This window comes from Cryptotermes secundus, unplaced genomic scaffold, assembly GCF_002891405.2.
Source record: "Cryptotermes secundus unplaced genomic scaffold, Csec_1.0 scaffold247, whole genome shotgun sequence".
Classification (NCBI taxonomy): domain Eukaryota; kingdom Metazoa; phylum Arthropoda; class Insecta; order Blattodea; family Kalotermitidae; genus Cryptotermes; species Cryptotermes secundus.
In genome coordinates this window covers 1,866,355-1,884,274 of record NW_019740656.1, presented here as the reverse complement: position 1 = coordinate 1,884,274, position 17,920 = coordinate 1,866,355, and the positions used below count along the sequence as shown (strand labels likewise).

Genomic DNA, 17,920 nt, shown 5'->3' with positions numbered 1-17,920 from the left:
AACACCCTCTATCCGCTAAAGTTGGCACTAACTTCGCCGACAAGCGGCATTCGCTCGGTCGGTATAGTTCTCTCGCGGACTAAAACCATGGATTTCTTTTTTGTATATGGAACCCAGATGCTTATCAGTCTGTTTGAAAAAGCCGACCACTGGTTCCTGTTTCCAGCCAGATTAATCCAATATACACCCTTCCTTCCTATTTCTTTAAGACGCATTGTAATATCCTTCCGTGTACATGTACGTCTTGCCAGTTTCCTCTCTCATTCATTTCGCATGCAGATATGTTGTCCCTGTTCTTTATGAACTGTCGGTGATCAGGTGTCCCGAGCAGGTTGATGTAGCGACAGGGCTCCGAACTTGTGTTCAGGAGTTGCCGGGACACTGGCTATGATCACTGAGGTTTTCGTTAATTTCCTCAGTCTATCTAGGAATGTACCTGCAGGGCACCTTAAATTAGGCCACGGCCGCTTCCGTCCTCATCCTTTCGTACTTACTGATCTCTGTCTACTCATTTGACGCTGTTGTGTATTTCATGTATGTATTGATGAATGGCTCTACAGCCGTGTTGGGTCCTGACCGCTTTTTCCCTTTCGTAATCATATACACGGTCGGTAGGACTCCTTGGACGGGGGATCAGCCAGTCGCAAGGCTGCTGTCTACAAATAGAACAACACAAACATAGAATAAACCCACACAGACATCCATGCCTTGAGTGGGATTTGAACCCACGATCCCATTTGTTCAATCGTGCGAAGGCAGTTCTTAACTTATAACGCGCGGACACTGTGATCGGCTGTTATATACTTACTGACAGCATTGTTAAATAAACTACAAAATATTGACATATATTGTATGTCCGAAACATCTTTCAGGTTGCGTCACCTTCGGATAGTGACGTAGATCGTTACATCATCATTAGAAAGTCACTAGATTTCATTGTCAGCGTACGACGGGAAACAAAATCGCCTTACTGGGGGTTCCGTTGAACACGCATGACCTTTCTTCTGCAAGACCGCCTTCTGAACGTGTGACGTGTCCTCAGGGATGTTTTAGGCAGTGTATACTTTGTGAATAGCGGCGGGTTCCAAAAAGTAGCAATGTACAGTCCGTGTGGTTAGACCTGTCCACTCTCAACAGAATGCGCAATGAATTTGGTCGAATCCACTGACTGAGATAGGGGTTGTAGGGTGTGTGTGGGTTATACAGAGGCTTAGTTACATCTCACTACCAACATTTCCTCGCAAAATGCGATTGCAACCACTGCCTCGCTACTTCCTCCCATGCTTCTCAAAGGTCAGGTGTAAATGTACAGCGTGTACTAACACCTGAGTTTTACGGCACGTAAAAGATCCTCATGTCTCTAGGAGACCTCTGAGCAAAATTAGGCAACAATTTCCCGCCCAAGTAGTTTCCAATGCCTCTGGTAGATGGGGGAAATATCTGGTACCCAAGGCCGACCTCGTTGGCTGAACGGGGCTGGTAGCACGCACCAGAACCGGTAGGGTATGGCGACAGTAGAAATTAAAGGGGGACGCACAATGGACCAATAACTGGTCTAAGTACATGGGGAAATCCACCCCCTCTAATAATAATAATAATAATAATAAACACAAGAGTCATCAATAGCACGTGATTTACGAATTGTAAATAGTGACCTTGTTTTCGGACATTTACTAAAATTGTAATCCAAACATTAATTCACTTTATTCCTCTTTTTTTATTGCCCATTGACAGTTTATTCCCCTCCTGAACTTGAAATCGCTGTAAACATTGGTGTTTGAAAGTTTCTGGACCTCGTTCAAAGAGTTTTACATTTGCAGGATGTATCCATGCTTCTTACACGCTGACTGCTGCGTAGCTGCTAACACATTCCGTGCTTAACGCCCAGAGCTGCCAGACCATACTCAGTAGCTGCAAATAGAGATCTTTTTAATGTTTTTTTTTTTACGGAAGATGAGTTCAATATGATGGAAAATTTTTAGTCTACACCTGCATGTCTGGAGGAAGAATATGTGTGCATGCGTGCGTGCGTGGTACATCGAGACGAGTTACTCTGTCACACGGCCTACTTGACTGTGAAAGTACTTTGCCGCTCCCCTGCAGCCAATAGTCGTTACACCTCTGCAGATAATAAGGAAAACTAGAAATTTTGTATGCTTTTCTTATCTCACATTACGTATAATAATATGGGTGGAGCCATAATTTTTTCAGGAGGGGAGGAACTGAAAATGTTCCGTACACACGTTTAGGGCGTATCTCCCTGCAGCACTCAGGATATAAGAACATTTATTATACGTAATCTGCAGAATCTGCAATGTTAAATGAATACTGGCTCGTTAATGAGTTATGCCAAGTGGCTTGACGCCTCGGCCGCCTTACCCCTTGGGAAGCAGCCCCCGATACCCATTAGATAGAAGGCTGTGTTTGCCTCAGAGCCGGTCTGGGCGCTGTGAAGTAGACAAAAGTCATGCCCCCACCGGAATTGTCATTTTCAAATTTGAGCTGTTATCCCTACATTTTCCTGGATATACTGAGGAATACCGCGAAATACCTCACTAAATATAGCGGGTCTCTTGTCCAAATTCGAACCCTGGATCTCCCAAATATGAATCATGAGAATTAACCTTTCGAATGGGAAGTTTGTTAAGGCGTTTCTTGCCGTTGCGTTAAATTGTTGGAGGGGGAGCTGTTGGCTGTCCTGTGAGCAGTGCCTCTAGTTAGGAGAGCTGAACACGTGTATACTGCCCCCCCCCCAGTCCGTAGCGATATCATTAATCTCGTAACAATTTCTGCGGCACTCCGCCAATGGTGACCTGCCCTATATGCTAATTGGACCCCAAGAGACTCACCGTAGACACATCCCTGACCCCTTATTTGACGTGATAAATTGATATTGTCTGGTAGGGGGAAGTAAAACCATAGACCCACGTTCTACCTGTCCTCAAGTGCGATTTTTCCACCGAATGTATGGATTATAATTAATTATCCAGTTGAAGATTGAGAGAGGCAGTAGTTGTCTGAAGCCTAACTGCCATGAGGCACCAATATTGGTTCGAATATAAATAGCATCAGTCAGAAGTTGCGAATAATGTTATTTAGTTATCTGTGTCACAGTGGTATCTTCTGTAATCACATCGAGTTTCTTAGTAAGACTGCATTTTCTCTCTCTCCTTTTCCCCGTGACATTTCATTTTATATCATCGTGCTCCTTTGTGTCTACTAGGATACCCTGTGCCTTATATCCTCATTTCGTTGCTAAAGCATGTTCTCTGGTTTCTTATGCATGTTAATTGAGTTTTCATGAGTAGGATCCACACCAAGCTTATTAAGTCGTTTGTATTTGTGGCTCGAAATTAGAGGTATGCATCCATTCTAAGAATTTATGACGTTATGTGAACTTTATGTAATAGTTCAGTCCTTACCTCACAGGAAACACATTACGTCCCCGCTACAAAGCCAAACCGGTTAATGCTGTTTAGCGAAACAGTCGCTGTTTATTGTGAGAACCATATGGAACACACAAATACACTTTGTGGGCAGAAAACTCCGTCCATGACTCACAGGAAACACATTACGTCTCCGCTACTAAGCCCAACTGGTTAATGCTGTTTAGGAAAACAGTCGCTGTTTATTGTGAGAACAAAACGGAACACATAAACACACTCTGTGGGCAGAAAACTCAGTCCTTATCTCACAGGAAACACATTACGTCCCCGCTACAAAGCCAAACCGGTTAATGCTGTTTAGCGAAACAGTCGCTGTTTATTGTGAGAACCATATGGAACACACAAATACACTTTGTGGGCAGAAAACTCCGTCCATGACTCACAGGAAACACATTACGTCTCCGCTACAAAGCCCAACCGGTTAATGTTGTTCAGGGAAACAGTCGCTGTTTATTGTGGGAACCGTACGGAACATACAGATACACTCTGTGGGCAGAATGGAGAGCTTTAATATATTAAAGAGGTTACTTCTGACCCTACGGTCCTCCAGGAAGCTTTACCTCAGTTACGATAAATGCCTCGACGTTATACTGACTGTCGTTAAACAACCACCAAAAAAAAAGGAAAGATATCCTCTTCTCTATCGTATGCTTCCATCTCTTCACTTTCCTCTCTCGTAAATCATTCTGTACATCTCATTCTGGGCCTTCCAACGTCTTTTTTACCTTCTGACTGGCTTTCAGAAATGTTATTAGCTTTTCTTTCTTGATATATTCTAACCACATGCTCCCAAACCTTCCAGATCCGCTACAAGACCAGATGCTTTGCATTGTAATTCCTTCTGATCTCCGAGTGCACCGCTGCTAAAGCACGTGGTATTAACAGTCGCCAGTGCACTAGAAATCTAAGTATCAGCATAATGTCTGGCGTGCCACGTGTTATAACGACATAACTTGTCCATACGCGGTCTAGTGACTTGCATTCGAAAACTGACCGGTTCGTATCTCGATCAGAACAAGACTCCTCTGACAGAGGTTCGTCGTTGTTTTCCTCAGCTCCTCCAGTAATATTCCCAGAGAGTACCTCAAATCAGTCTGTGATCGTTCGGCTCTATATAGTCTAAAATGTTTCACAGCTATTTCAGTAACAGCGCAGTTAAATAAATCACAGATGAATACATAAATACAATATACTATGTATGCATTTGGTTTATCCCGGACCGTATTTTGGCTAACCCTGATTTAGATTAAAATCTTGGAATCAGGAGCTATAAACGTGTTAGTTAGTTAGTTAGTTAGTTAGTCAGTTAGTTATTAGAGAGTTTGGGTTTCCCCATGCACTTAGACCTGTAGTGGTCCATTGTGCTTCCCTCTATGATTTCTACCAGTCTGTATATCCTACCGGTATTGGTGATTACCATCAGTCCTTCCCAGCCAGCGAGACCGGCTCTACTGGCTGAGAAGTATCTATAATGCTTTCCCCATCTACCGGAGGTATTAGTTACTGCTGCTGGGCGGCAAACGTCCGCAATTTTGGCTTCAGTGACCTCCTTAGGAGGTATGAGGTTCTTTTACGTGCCGTAAAGCTACGACACGGGACCCACGGCTTAAAGTCCCTCCCGGAGGACTTGTTCCCTGAATTTTTCGGCCCTTAAAAATTCGATGACCTCCGCCGGATATTTGAACCCGCGTACTACGAGTCATGAGGTGGGAACGTTACCTCTAGACTACAGAGGCCGCTTATAAACGTCTTACTTCTACGGAATCAGTTCCACGTACAATCAGGTCATGACAATCCAACGCTGAAGAAAAAATTACAGGTTTCGAGAAGTTCTTCTAAATAAGCGTTATACGTTAAAATGGCGACAGCTGACGACAGAGAGACTATTATTGGCAGATCCACCTACCAGCGGAATTAGTACCACCTGCATTCAGCGCCTGCAGTACTCTGTCGGCGTTCTGTGTTTTAATCTCACGCAGCACCATTACGATTTTATTGTATAGGGAGATATACGAGCTAATGGTGCAATCAGATCTAAAAGTCTGTGACAGTGGTACATTAATAGCAGATAGGGGCTAGCTCTATCGATCGGGCCCAACTGAGTAGGTTTTACCTGAAGACGGAGACAGACTCCAGTCTCCGAAACGCTGTGTTTTGAAAAGTAAACAGGACAGTTTTTTCAGATAATGACAGGACGATGCGTAATGTGCAGGAACACAATAGTTCTAATAGTTTTACAATACTGTCCGAAGCGACAAAACTTTTAAAGTTTTTTAGTTTCATTGTTTATCTTTAAATGGATTCATTTCGCCGCATCTTAAGGCTTTCTTGCTCCAAGTACCGGTTAGCACTACCTAACAGGAATTACGGGTTGTGTTACGTAACGCCGACGTCATCTACTTCTCAGACATGCGTAGTTGAATACTGCTAAAGAGTACTATTTTTTTTATTGCTAGTGGGGTGGGACTGCGGCCACTTCTGGCCTATTGTACCAGCCCCAGATGATAGGTGAGGGTGATTGTGGAGCAATTGGTGGAATGAAGATTGGCAGGGGAAACCTAAGTACTCGGAGAAAACCTGCTCCAGCGCCACTTTGTCAACCACAAATCCCACTTGACCAGACCCGGGATCGAACCCGGGCCGCCGCCGTGGGAATCCAGCGACTAACTGCTTGAGCTATGGCGCGACCTAAAGAGTACTAACTTCCTGGGATACAGCGATATGTTGTTATAGATGTTTTAGCGACGTTACAGAGGAACATATTGCCTCCATCTTCAGGGTCGAATATTAAACCAAGAACGAGACCGGATACAGACCAAAAGTTAATAAACTTTCGGCATTTAATCTGCATGCCCCGTTTAGTGGAACTATGTTCAGCAGTTTGTAAGTTGAATCATTTTAACTGACAAATAACTCCATTGTTATGTTCGTTTTAATTATAAAGAACACGCAGTTCCTAGACCAATGTATTTCTGTGTTCCATGCGGTTTCGATGGGTTTCTTTGGAGAGTTCTGTATGTGTCATTGTCGGTACCCTGGGATAGCGACTGGCTACAGGCTGGACGACCGAAAGGTTGGAGCTCGAGTCCCGGTAGGGTCAAAATTTTCTCTTCTCGAAGTCGTCCAGACCAGCTCTAGGACCCACCGTGCCTCCTGTCCAATGGGTACCGGGGGCTCTTTTCCCGGGAATAAAGCGGCAGGTACGTGAAACTCACCACTCACCTCCAGCTAGTGCCGAGCTCAAGAAAACGTGGGTCTACACATCCACTTCCCCATACGCCTTCATGGCGTAGTGCTTAATTAGTTGATTACAGGGACAAATGGTGCAACACCCATTGAGAATTCAGCGGGAATCCTGGTTATTTGACCTAGATATTATAGAATCACAATCGACGTTCATGTTCAACGTCATCTCCCACGAATAACACGCACAAATATTCAATCGTAAACCGTTTCTTTATGCAGGATACTACACTTCATACGTGTAGATCCATATCAACTTGTTACAAATGGTCACAGAGACACCATACACTGATACAAAAGACTGCTCGCTCGTTCGTGCACCATTCTGACTCTCGACAGTTCGTTCGTAAGGTACCCCGAAATTGCATAATTTCAGGGCTTTCTGCAATTTCGGTGTACCTTACGAACGAACTGTCGAGAGTCAAAATGGTGCACAAACGACCCAGCAGTCTTTTGTATCAGTGTATGGTGTCTATGACTACTGGTAACAGGTTGATATATATATATATATATACATACATGACGCGATAAGTTTCCTTCTCATGAATACGTGTGGGGAAGTGGAGTTATTGCGCCATACACTCTTAACCTTGGCACTAGATGGAGGTTAGTGGTGAGCTTCACGCTCCTGCCGCTTTACCCGCAGGAAAGAGCCCCCAGTATGCATTGGATAGGAGTCTGGGTGTACTGAACGGCAGGCCTGGATTCTGTGGAGGATAATCTGTACCTCTTACGGGAATCGAACCTCGATTCCCAAGTTTTTCAACCCACAGCCTAGTCGCTATACCTACTGAAGTGTACTTCATGACCACAAGTCTCGGAGGGCAGAATAAAACATGGAACATGGCCTCCCCTTCGGACGTCTGACACGCCGTTTTTCACCCCTTTTTATCTTCTCCTTTACCCATAAACCATCCGGAAGATGAATGGAAGTTTTTATATAACTTCCATAATTTTATAGCCAATACTTTGGTGTAACTGGAGTGCCTCTGGTATTCCAGAATCCCACCCGAGACCCCACCCCCTGTCTCACCTGCCAGGCGAAATATGGGATGTGTCATTGAAATAGCAGTCGGGAATCGATCCCCGGAAGGGTCACAGGCATTTATACCCACAGTGCAGACCGGCTCTGGGGCCCATTCAGCCTCTTAGCCATTGATTTTCGGGTGTAAAGCGGCCGGAGTTTGAAGCTGACAACTACCCATCTTAAGCGGACAATCTCTTATGCTCGAAAGTATATAATGTTTACAAATTTATATACTGAAAATGATAAATTTGTTCTCAGTTATTCACGGAAAATGAAATTCATGGCTGACTTCAATTAATTTACTATAAATTATTCTATCTTACACGCCTTTCTGTGGGCATCTAACCTGATACTCGCTAAATATTTGTCGGTACAAAAAAAAGGGGGGGGGGTGTTTCTACAAAAGTTGTACAGAAAACTGAAGCCTATGTCTGCAAGTCTTGCTCTTCTCAAGTTAATGGACAAAAAAAAAACTCCATGGCCTGTAGTCTGCAAGCGAACTATACCGACCGAGCGACCGCCGCTTGTCTGCGAAGCTAGTGCCAACTTTAACGGATAAAGTGTGTCGCGTGGTCAGCGCAACGGATCCCCACGGCCGTTAATTTCAGTTTTCTAGACCAGAGCCGCTACTTCCTTGAAATAGCTTCTCAATTATCCTCACGAGGCTGAGTGAACCCTGTTCCAGGCCCACTACTCAGGAAATCTGGTAGCGCCGGGAATCCAACCCGGACTTCTGGATCAGTAGCCAGGAACTCTGACCACTAGACCACAGAGGCGGTCCGAGTTAAAAGACACGCTAGAATGTTTACGTTGTGCATGTTATTGCAGCCGGCGTTAACAGTCAGACGGATTTCACTTTTGTTCGGTATTCAGCAACCAGAAATGGTCTACTGAGGGTCAGTCTGTTTTGTTGCCAAGGTAACGCAGTCAGAATCAGCCGTGTATGAGGAAGTGAACTCAGTTTTCGGACTGACCGCTTCCCGGGAAGAAAATGCATTAGCTATAGCCATGTAGACATATATCATTTGTCAGAGGCGACAAACCCATCTTCTCCTCAGAGAACACGTTACTTACGGACTATGACTGCAAGTGTTCAGTTACAAAAAAAATCTCTGGTCGTGAGTCTCAAGGGGCTTGGCGCCAAGACGAACCGATTGGCGGTAAACCGCCAGTCGTAAAGTAACTCTGACTCTGACTCTGACTGCCTGTACACCGATTTTCTTTTAATTTTTCTCCGCGTTCTTTATTTCTAAATGCTTGGTTGATCCTCCACATATGGTCATAAAGAGTACGAGGGCGCGGATCTGTGAGCACTCGTGACCATGCGGAAGAAACAGTCACGTTTGTTTCGACTGACTGCTGTTGGCTGATACTGCGTGATGTGGGCCTGATGCCTGTCACGTCACGTCTGTCAGCACGCAGGGGCACCCCCGGGAAGCCCGCCCGCAACGCAAACAGTGAGAGCCATCTGATGAGTAGATTGTGCTGATCAGAAGATGACAGTGCTATGCGTCCGTATTCGAATTTCCATTACATGTCATCTAATATCATCATCATCATTATGAAGGCGCATCACAGCTGCGAATAGCATTCGCCGATTTCTAAACATTTTTAATTAACACGGTCTTTCAATCGAGAATAGACCGCCTCTGTGATCTTGTGGACAGAGTTCCTGGCTACAGATCCAGAGGTCCCGTGTTAGATTCCCGGCGCACACATATTTTCTGAGTAGTAGTGGATCTGGAACAGGGTCCACTCAGCCTCACAAGGGTAATTGAGGAGCTATTTCAAGGAAATAGCGGCTCCGGTCTAGAAGACCGAGAGTAGCGGCCGTGGGGATCCGTTGCGCTGACCACGCGACACTCTCTATCCGCAAAAGTTGGCAGTAACTTCGCCGATAAGCGGCAGTCGCTCGTTCGGTATAGTTCGCTGCGGACTACAGGCCACGGGTTTTTTTTTGTTTGTTTTCTATCGAGTATAATTTTTTTCCGTTTCCAGCCATGTTTATTTCATGATTTATAGTAACGTGTATTTGTTTTGTTTTAGTTTTTACATGTCGTTTAATTCTTAGTTTAGTTTTTAGTTTTGTACCGTATGTATTTAGTGAGCCGGGATAGCGTGGTCGGTACTGCTGGACGGCAAGGGGGGTCGTCGTTCGAGTCCCGGTAGTGTCAAGAATTTTCTCTTCTCCACATCGTTCAGACTGCATCTGGGGGCCCACCCAACCTCCTATCCAATGGGTACCGGGGGGCTCTTTCCCAGGGGTAAAGCGGTCGGGACGTGAAGCCGACCACACCTCCAGCTAGTGCCGCGGTCAAGAAAATGTTGATCTATACATCAACTCCCTCATACATATTTAACATAACTTTAGCTTTTCATCGATCTAGAAAACCGAGGTTAACGGCCGTGGTGATCCGTTGCGCTGACCACGTGACACCATGTGTTCGCTAAAGTTGGCACTGACTTCGCCGACAAGCGGTTGTCGCTCGGTCGGTATAGTTCATTTGTGGACAAAAAGCTACGGAGTTTTTGTTCTTGTTTTTTAGCCTTTTCATTCTATATTCACGTTTCGCATGTACATGTATACATGTATATATGGCGGCTGGTTTGAACTTTGTTTTGTTTATTGTCATTACAGAGAACATTTGCCTGTATCAGAAATGCTACGTTATTTTCACGGGCTTCAAGCAAGTCCTGTCCTCGGAGCGTTAACCGGGGTCTGATTCCTTTTTACGCCGCAAGAGTTCGGAGCATAATAACATGTACATTTTGTTTAATGTCGGATTGTATGCCTCGTAGTTTCTGTGCCGTTGTTTCGTTCTGTGTTTCTCTTTCAAGCTTCAGCCAACTTCGTTATAAACTCTGTACACAACGGTCGCCCCTCCCCAACCCCTTTGCGAAGCCCATTTCAGAATTCCCCTTGCGTACTTCGCCCTCCTACTCTATTCGCAGGAATTTTAAATACTTTGTACGACTTTCCTGTGATCCTGTTACATGCGGTCTCGTGTGCCTTTTCCCCTCACTCCCAACGTTAGGTTTTCTGATTTAACAAATTAATTTCATCGAGCGGGTTACCATAGCGGACTCTCTACTAATATTCAAGATATGCGGGGACATTGGCTATCCTGACTGAAGTTTTTCGTGGTTTTGTTCAGTCCCTCCTACCCGTGTGAAGGCGGGTTAGAATACCTCCACCGCATCCCTGCGAGTCGTGGGCCACGAAAAGAAAACCAAGCGCCTGCGTGTATAACTGGAGGGGGGGGATAAATGCGGGGACCTGGTCTTCCAGGTTGGGGGTTGGACGTAAGGGTGATGGCCTTGCTCTGTAAAAAGAAAATACTATTGCGAAATCCAGAAAGGGGAAACCGGATCAAATCTGGCAGAATCTTTTAAGGAAGGCTATGGCTCAAAAAGGGCTGTTTTATCGATGATGGTTCAGTCACTTGAGGTAAATTCCGAGGTAGTACCTAGAGTAGGCCTCTACCACGTCATCTGTTAGCCTACCATTCGATGCTGCTGTGTAGTGTAGCTTAGTACAATAAACGTCAGACTAATTTATTTGTGGATGGAAATGTGAGACCGTAATCCGTGGAAGAGGAAGAGGACAAATTGTTTAGACCTAAACAACAAGACGTGCGGTCCTATAAGAACCTCGTCCTCCTGTACGCATTGTTTTACGAGGTGAGGTTGATAGCCTCACGCCTAACCTCCAACCTGGAAGACAGGCCCCTTCCTTCTTCCTGTCTGTCTTGGATGGCCCTACACGCTCCCGCTAGCATAATTCTCCAGGTGGTTACGGCTCGCAAGTCTCCCTCCACGTAAAGTAATGTCGCAGGTGAGAGGTAAAGTTGTCCTTGTGTTTAATTAAGCACCATGCCGTGAAGGCATATGGGGGTGATGGAGGTATAGTTCCACCATTCTTGACCTCGGCACTAGATGGAGGTGAGCGGTGAGCTGCACACTCATTGGATAGTCGGCCGGCTGGGCCTCAGAGCCAGTTTCGACTCTGTGGAAAGAGAAAATCAGTTGCCCCGTGCTAGGAATCGAACCGTGGCCGTTCAGCCTGTAGCCTGTCAGTATACCGGCTCTTAGTGGCCCAGGGGAGGAATAATAAATTTAGTGGCCTTCGTCCCCGCCTCTCTGAAAATAGCATTGAGTCCGTGTATTCATGTAATTTTTGGTGCATTCGTAAGTAAAATTCTTGAAGTGTCCGTCCTTACGTAACAACTTGAGGATCCCAACGAATGTCCATGTAATTTGATATTGGAGCAACGTAAACGTGAAATTATCCCAGGACTTAATCACCACGCCATTAATACGTATGAGGGAGTGGAGGTATACATCCACGCGTTATTAACCTCACACCCCCAGAGCTAGGCTACACACTGCGGAGAAGATATCTCTTGCAATTTCCTGGTTTCTAACCCAGATTCGTCGATCCTACATGATCTAGTCACTATACTGACTGAGCTATAACGGCTGTTGATATTGGGAAACTTCGATCAAATTTGTATACAAATTCTAATTTTGGTTAACATCGGGCGATCATAACGAACCTACATGCTAATAAAATGATTTGACTATACCGACCAGTGTGACTCAAATGCCTTTACATGTTTCGGTCAGTTAATGACCATCTTTGGAAGGCAAATAACAACACACTGAGGAAACTACTGTTACATTGGTCATAGTACATCAAATTCAATGAGGCTAAAATGTGGCGAGTTAAAATATTAATAAAATTCTTAATATTTAAAATTTTAAACCACTAAAGTTCGTGTCTTTGTGCCTCTTCTATCATCGGAAGATAGGGGTAATTTGCCGTCCTTGGAGGTCCAGGCAGTGTTTTATGGTTGGTTAAGAGTCTGTGTCTGTTGAGGCACTGGACGGTGTTGTCAAATCATTCTGTAGTGCTGATTAGTGTGAAGGACCAGAGAGAATGAATGAAGTTAAAACTTATTGGACCTACATACGCCCTGCTTAGGTTAAGGTGCGTGAAATGGCTTGCAGTCGGCACGCTGCGCCTCTCTGAAGAAGAATATGCAGTGGCTTTACTCTCTTTAAACACATGCTACTTAAGTTTATATGCACTGGTTTAGTGATGTCACTGAACACAAGTTACAATAGTTGCTTTAGCTTAACACTTGGCCCCAATGTTATGTACACACACGATAATAGTGTTGACATCACTAAACTGTCCTCCAACGACTACAGTATTATTTTTGTTTGCTTATTGCGCATGCGTAGAAGTAGTGACTGTAGGGCTGAATCCGTAGTTGTGGTCGCGGTTATCACAGCAGAGGGTATGAGGTTCAAGAACCGAGTAACTACTTGACTCCTTGAAAACCTAATAAACGCTCGGATTTTCAAGAATAACCCAGCCTTTTGTCGAACCCCTCAAGATATATTAGCTTTCGCAATATCTCTTGGCCGTTACCTGTTCACTAGCCTGCCCGGTGAAACTGTACATTGAATGTAGTTGATGTGACGTAATTGAGTTTACACATGAAACGTAACTGCATTCTCACTTAACCTTCAGACCGCCCTGGCCTGTATCATGATCGCACATTGTGCCAGAAACCACGGGACTGAAATACGTTGTACTGTCTTCAGTGTAGTCGGGCTAGCGACTCGGGACGTGCCTGAAGCGTTAGTAGTGTTGGGACTTCGAAGCATCAGTCTGTAGCGTGTGCCTGAAGCGTTAGTAGTGTTGGGACTTCGAAGCATCAGTCTGTAGCGTGTGTCTGAAGCGTTAGTAGTGTTGGGACTTCGAAGCGTCAGTCTGTAGCATGTGCCTGAAGCGTTAATAGCGTTGTGACTTTGAAGCATCAGTCTGTAGCATATGCCTGTAGAATTAGTAGTGTTGGGACTTCGAAGCATCAGTCTGTATCGTGTGCCTGAAGCGTTAGTAATGTTGTGACTTCGAAGTATCGATCTGTATCGTATCGTTAGTAGTACGGAGACTTCGAAGCATCAGTCTGTAGCCTGTCAAAGTAGTACTGGGACCTCGAAGCATCGGTCTGTAACTTATCGTTAGTAGTGCTGGGACTTCGAAGTATCAGTGCGTAGCGTGTGCCTGAAGCATCAGTAGTATTGGGACTTGTCTCTTGTAGTATTTTAAGGAGAGTTTCTTGAGACTAACCGGTGTTGTGCACACTTGAAGCTGGCAGTTAGAGACAGGTTGTGAAGAAGGCGGTGTGTTGTTCACTCCCGTAAAGTTTCATGTTTTTCGTGTTAAACAGTGTTAGCCTAGTCGAAAAAGATGGAATTTTGTGGGTTCCTTGTGCCTTGTTTGACATAGCAAACTATGTGGAGAGTAAAGTGTTTTTTAAAGAATATTGTAGTGAGGGCTGTAGTGAAGCTCGGGCGGTCCGGGGAGGCGCTACTTTGCACTTTGTAGTTCCCGAGCGTCTGTCCTAGCACATCTTTTAAAGACCATGGTGTGAAACTATTTTTAACGGTTGTTGCATGAAGTTTTCCAGTGTCGCAGTGTACATAATGTCTACTATTAAGTGACGCATGAATTGGAAAGGGTTTAGAAGGAGGCGGTCATGGCCCGATTGAGATACTAACCAGGCATTTGCCTGGAAATACTTAGGAAACAAAAAAAAAACTTTTTCATGACCGAGATGCGAACCGCGAACCTTCCGAATACATAATTAGAGCTATGTCGTTATATCAGTCTGTTGGCCGCGCCATAGCTCAAGCGATTAGTCGCTGGCTTCCCACCGCGGCGTCGGATCCAACTGGTCTATGCGAATTACAAAAAAAAAAAAATCAGTCTGTTCGGTGATGCGATAGATAAGATTATTATAAAGTAAAGTTATCCGCACCAAGCCATGAAAACGTATGATGTAGTGGAGGTATTGTTCCACTCATTTATAACCGCGGCACTTACACTGCGACCTGCAGTGATCTATTGACTGCGGCACTATATAGAAGTGAATGGGAAGCTTCACGCCACGGCCCCCTTTACCCCCAGAGGAGCATCCCGGTATCCATTGTATAGGAGTGTGAGTGAGTCCCAGAAAAAACTCTTGCCGTGAATTGAAACCCGACTCCTCGGTCGTTGTAGCAGTTCGTTTAATATCCGAACGGCGCGGAGGAAGTGTCAGCGCGTTTCCTGTGCCGCGTGCCTCCCAGTTCCTCGTTTGGATCTGTCCTACAGTAAAGACGACAAAGTTCTTTCAGCCTGAAGCTGCGGGCCGGACCGCTCTGCCACTTCTATTTTTAGAATTAAATCCCCGGCTTTGAGAAGGCGTGAATGGTTATTTCTGAAAGTGCATCTTCGTTGTCAAGTGTCCGACATTTAGTGATGTGATGGATTCAGTGGAGTAAGACTCGGCAAAAGGTAGCACGGTCGGATGTCGATTTAATTACAGATGCAATCTTCGTTCCACGGACGTCACTCTAAGGGAATTAGAGATTTCACGAGTCTGTCGATAGTATATAATAATTTCAGAAGAAATTAACACTAAATAAGGGCGACACCGCACCAGTTTCGACTGGGTAACATTCCTGTTTCGTATTCAGGAAGTTCGTGGTTCAAATCTCGGCCCAGAGACCTAGTGTCATCGAGATTTTCGTTATTTTCTTCAGTCCCTCTACATAAATTCCGAGATAGTGCCTCGGACTAGGCAACAGTCGCGTCAACAATCTCAATATTATTCACGAACAATCCTACTTTTAGACTTGCATAGTCTGAACTGCCGGTCTAAGGCATGAACTGTCTTATCTCACTTGGAAGCAGGAATTGTGGGTTCGAATCCCACTCAAGGCATGGGTGTTTAGTGTTTCTGTGTGTATGTGCGGCTTTTCTGTGTTTGTATACAGGTAGAGGCCTTGCAACGAGCTGATCACCCACCCAAGTATCCTACCGAATGTCTAAGATCTAGCAAATCGAAGTGAAACGGAGAGTTTCATGGAGGTAGACCAAGGCCCAAATTTGGTCTGTAACACCGAAGGAAAAAAAATACTGAGAACATTGTTAAATCAAACAAAAACAAACTCCGTGGTCTGTAGTCTGCAAGCGAACTATACCGAGCTACCGCCGCTTGTCGACGAAGTTAGTGCAAACTTTAGCGGATAGAGGGTGTCGCTTGGTCAGCACAACGAATCCCCACGGCCAGTAATCTCGGTTTGCTGGACCAGAAGCCCTACTTCCTTGAAATAGCTACTCAGTTATCCTCAGGAGGCTCAGAACATTTTATAGCGCTGGGAATCGAACCCGGGAACTCTGACCACTAGACCACACATTGCTGCAAAACGTTATGTAATCAAATCCCGTAGTTTGGGCGTAATATTGGCGATTGTGTCCGCCATAAAGGCAGCGGCGACAGCAAAAGGAGTATTATTTTGTACGTATGTAAGTTCTTCTGAGCAACATGAAATACCATAGAGCAGCTTAGCGCAGATGTAAGGCACCTGACAATCGTAGGGGGTGATATTTATCTTGACTGCTGTTCATTATGGTTTTCTCGAGGTGTTACATGCTAAAACCTTTATCTTTTTCTATGGAGTATGCATCACTGTTTTCACCAATGTCTCCCGGTTAATTTCCATAATTATCTTACTCTGTTTAATTAGATGCTGTATAATTGGCATTTGATGCGATGTCATACTACAGCGGAATCTATAGAAACAAATGCCATATTGTAAACGTTGCGTCCTTGAGAACTGATTATTATTACATGTTGTTGTAATGTGTGTGCGTTTATCATTACCGCTCGTGTGATCATGAATATGCACTATAACACGTATGTCTACTGTGTCGAAAGTATCTTAGCGATTGCGTCATCGTCACATACTGACGTAGGTCGTTACGTCGTCATTAAAAATTAACTAGATTTGAACGAAATGAACGAAAATTGTCTCATACCGGTTATCTCCTTGAGCAGAAAAGACTTTTCCTCCGCAATATCGCCTGCATGTCTGTAGTATCTCGTAGTGTATGTCATATATTTTGAATAGGAAACATTACGGAAGAGAATTTCTTAATGTTCAGTATGATCTCGAGTATGGCGATATTGGTATTATTATTATTATTATTATTATTATTATTATTATTTAATTGCAAATGGGTTTTCACCCGGTGGCAGTGGTACTAGAATAAGACAACAGACAAAGAACACACATAAACACGTTCAAACAAAACACAGCACACAGTTACCGTCCGATGTTGAAAATATAATATAGTAACTTCCTAATGAAAGCGTAACCATGATGACGCTGTCAAGTATGTTTTTGATATGTTATGCTCAAGGTGTGACGTAGCCACAGAGATGGTTTAGACAGACAATAATATCTTGATATATTCCGAGTTTTTAGAGCGACTTGAGTATAGCTTTGAACCCGTTGCCGCTTGATCCTCGGATCCCCACGGCCGTTAATCTCGGTTTTCTAGACTGGACCATAACTTGCACTCTTCGCCAAATATAATTAGAATGATGAAGTCAAGGAGGATAAGATGGGCGGGGAATGTAGTACGAATGGGAGCGAAGAGTAATACATATAGGTTACTGATGGGAAAACCAGAAGAGATCAATAGGAAGACCAAGACGTAGGTGCGTGAACAATATTAAAATGTATGGGATGGGGTTTTATGGACTGGATTGATCTGGCTCAGGATAGGGACCAGTGGAGGGTTCTTGTGTAGCTGCACAGCTGGCAGTTGATAGGAGAGTTGATACCCATTCTCGAGAGCCTCCTAACTGAGTAACATATTTTCAAATTAGAACCTCTGTGGGAACTGATTATCCATGTGGACACGTGACGTGAAGAGACGGGTGATCTGTTCAGTGACTGCGTAATCCTCTGACAATGCAGTTCCACTTGAGGCGTCTGCAGCGTCGCCGTACCACCATCGACGGCGGTGAAGACTACGACGCCTATTTCTGCTCATCGTCTCGCCCCAGTGTCGTACTAATGAGCGTCGTCAAACAGAATTCAAGCGTCGCCCTTGCGTCGGATCTGGACAAAGGTATTTGTTACTTTCTAATCGTACCAACGTAACCCCCCGTGAATATCAACGAGATATGCATATGTTTTGCCCCATTATCGTGCTGTACGTATTTAACTGTGATCCCATCTTGTTAGAATATTGTAATATATTGACGAAAAGCCGTGCCATAGCTCAGGCGGTCAGTCGCCGGCTTCAAACCGCGGTGGCCCCGTACTCCGGTTTCCCCTGCCAATTCGTATTCCA

At 44.7% G+C, this 17,920-nt stretch overlaps 1 protein-coding gene across 4 annotated transcripts in view; it reads left to right on the top strand.

The window, feature by feature from the left end:
- The window catches only part of LOC111872432 (cyclin-dependent kinase 14), a 266,395-nt gene that overhangs the window by 208,810 nt on the left and 39,665 nt on the right, over positions 1-17,920 (top strand). Inside the window, exons 1-2 of one of the 4 annotated variants that reach the window (XM_023866351.2) lie at positions 14,111-14,156; positions 17,451-17,695. The exons of the other annotated variants lie outside the window; for them this stretch is intronic. Coding sequence (XP_023722119.2) covers positions 17,536-17,695 — 160 coding nt within the window. The 5' untranslated portion in view covers positions 14,111-14,156; positions 17,451-17,535. Of the gene's footprint in view, positions 1-14,110; positions 14,157-17,450; positions 17,696-17,920 lie in introns of those variants that run through there. 4 annotated transcript variants of the gene reach the window in all.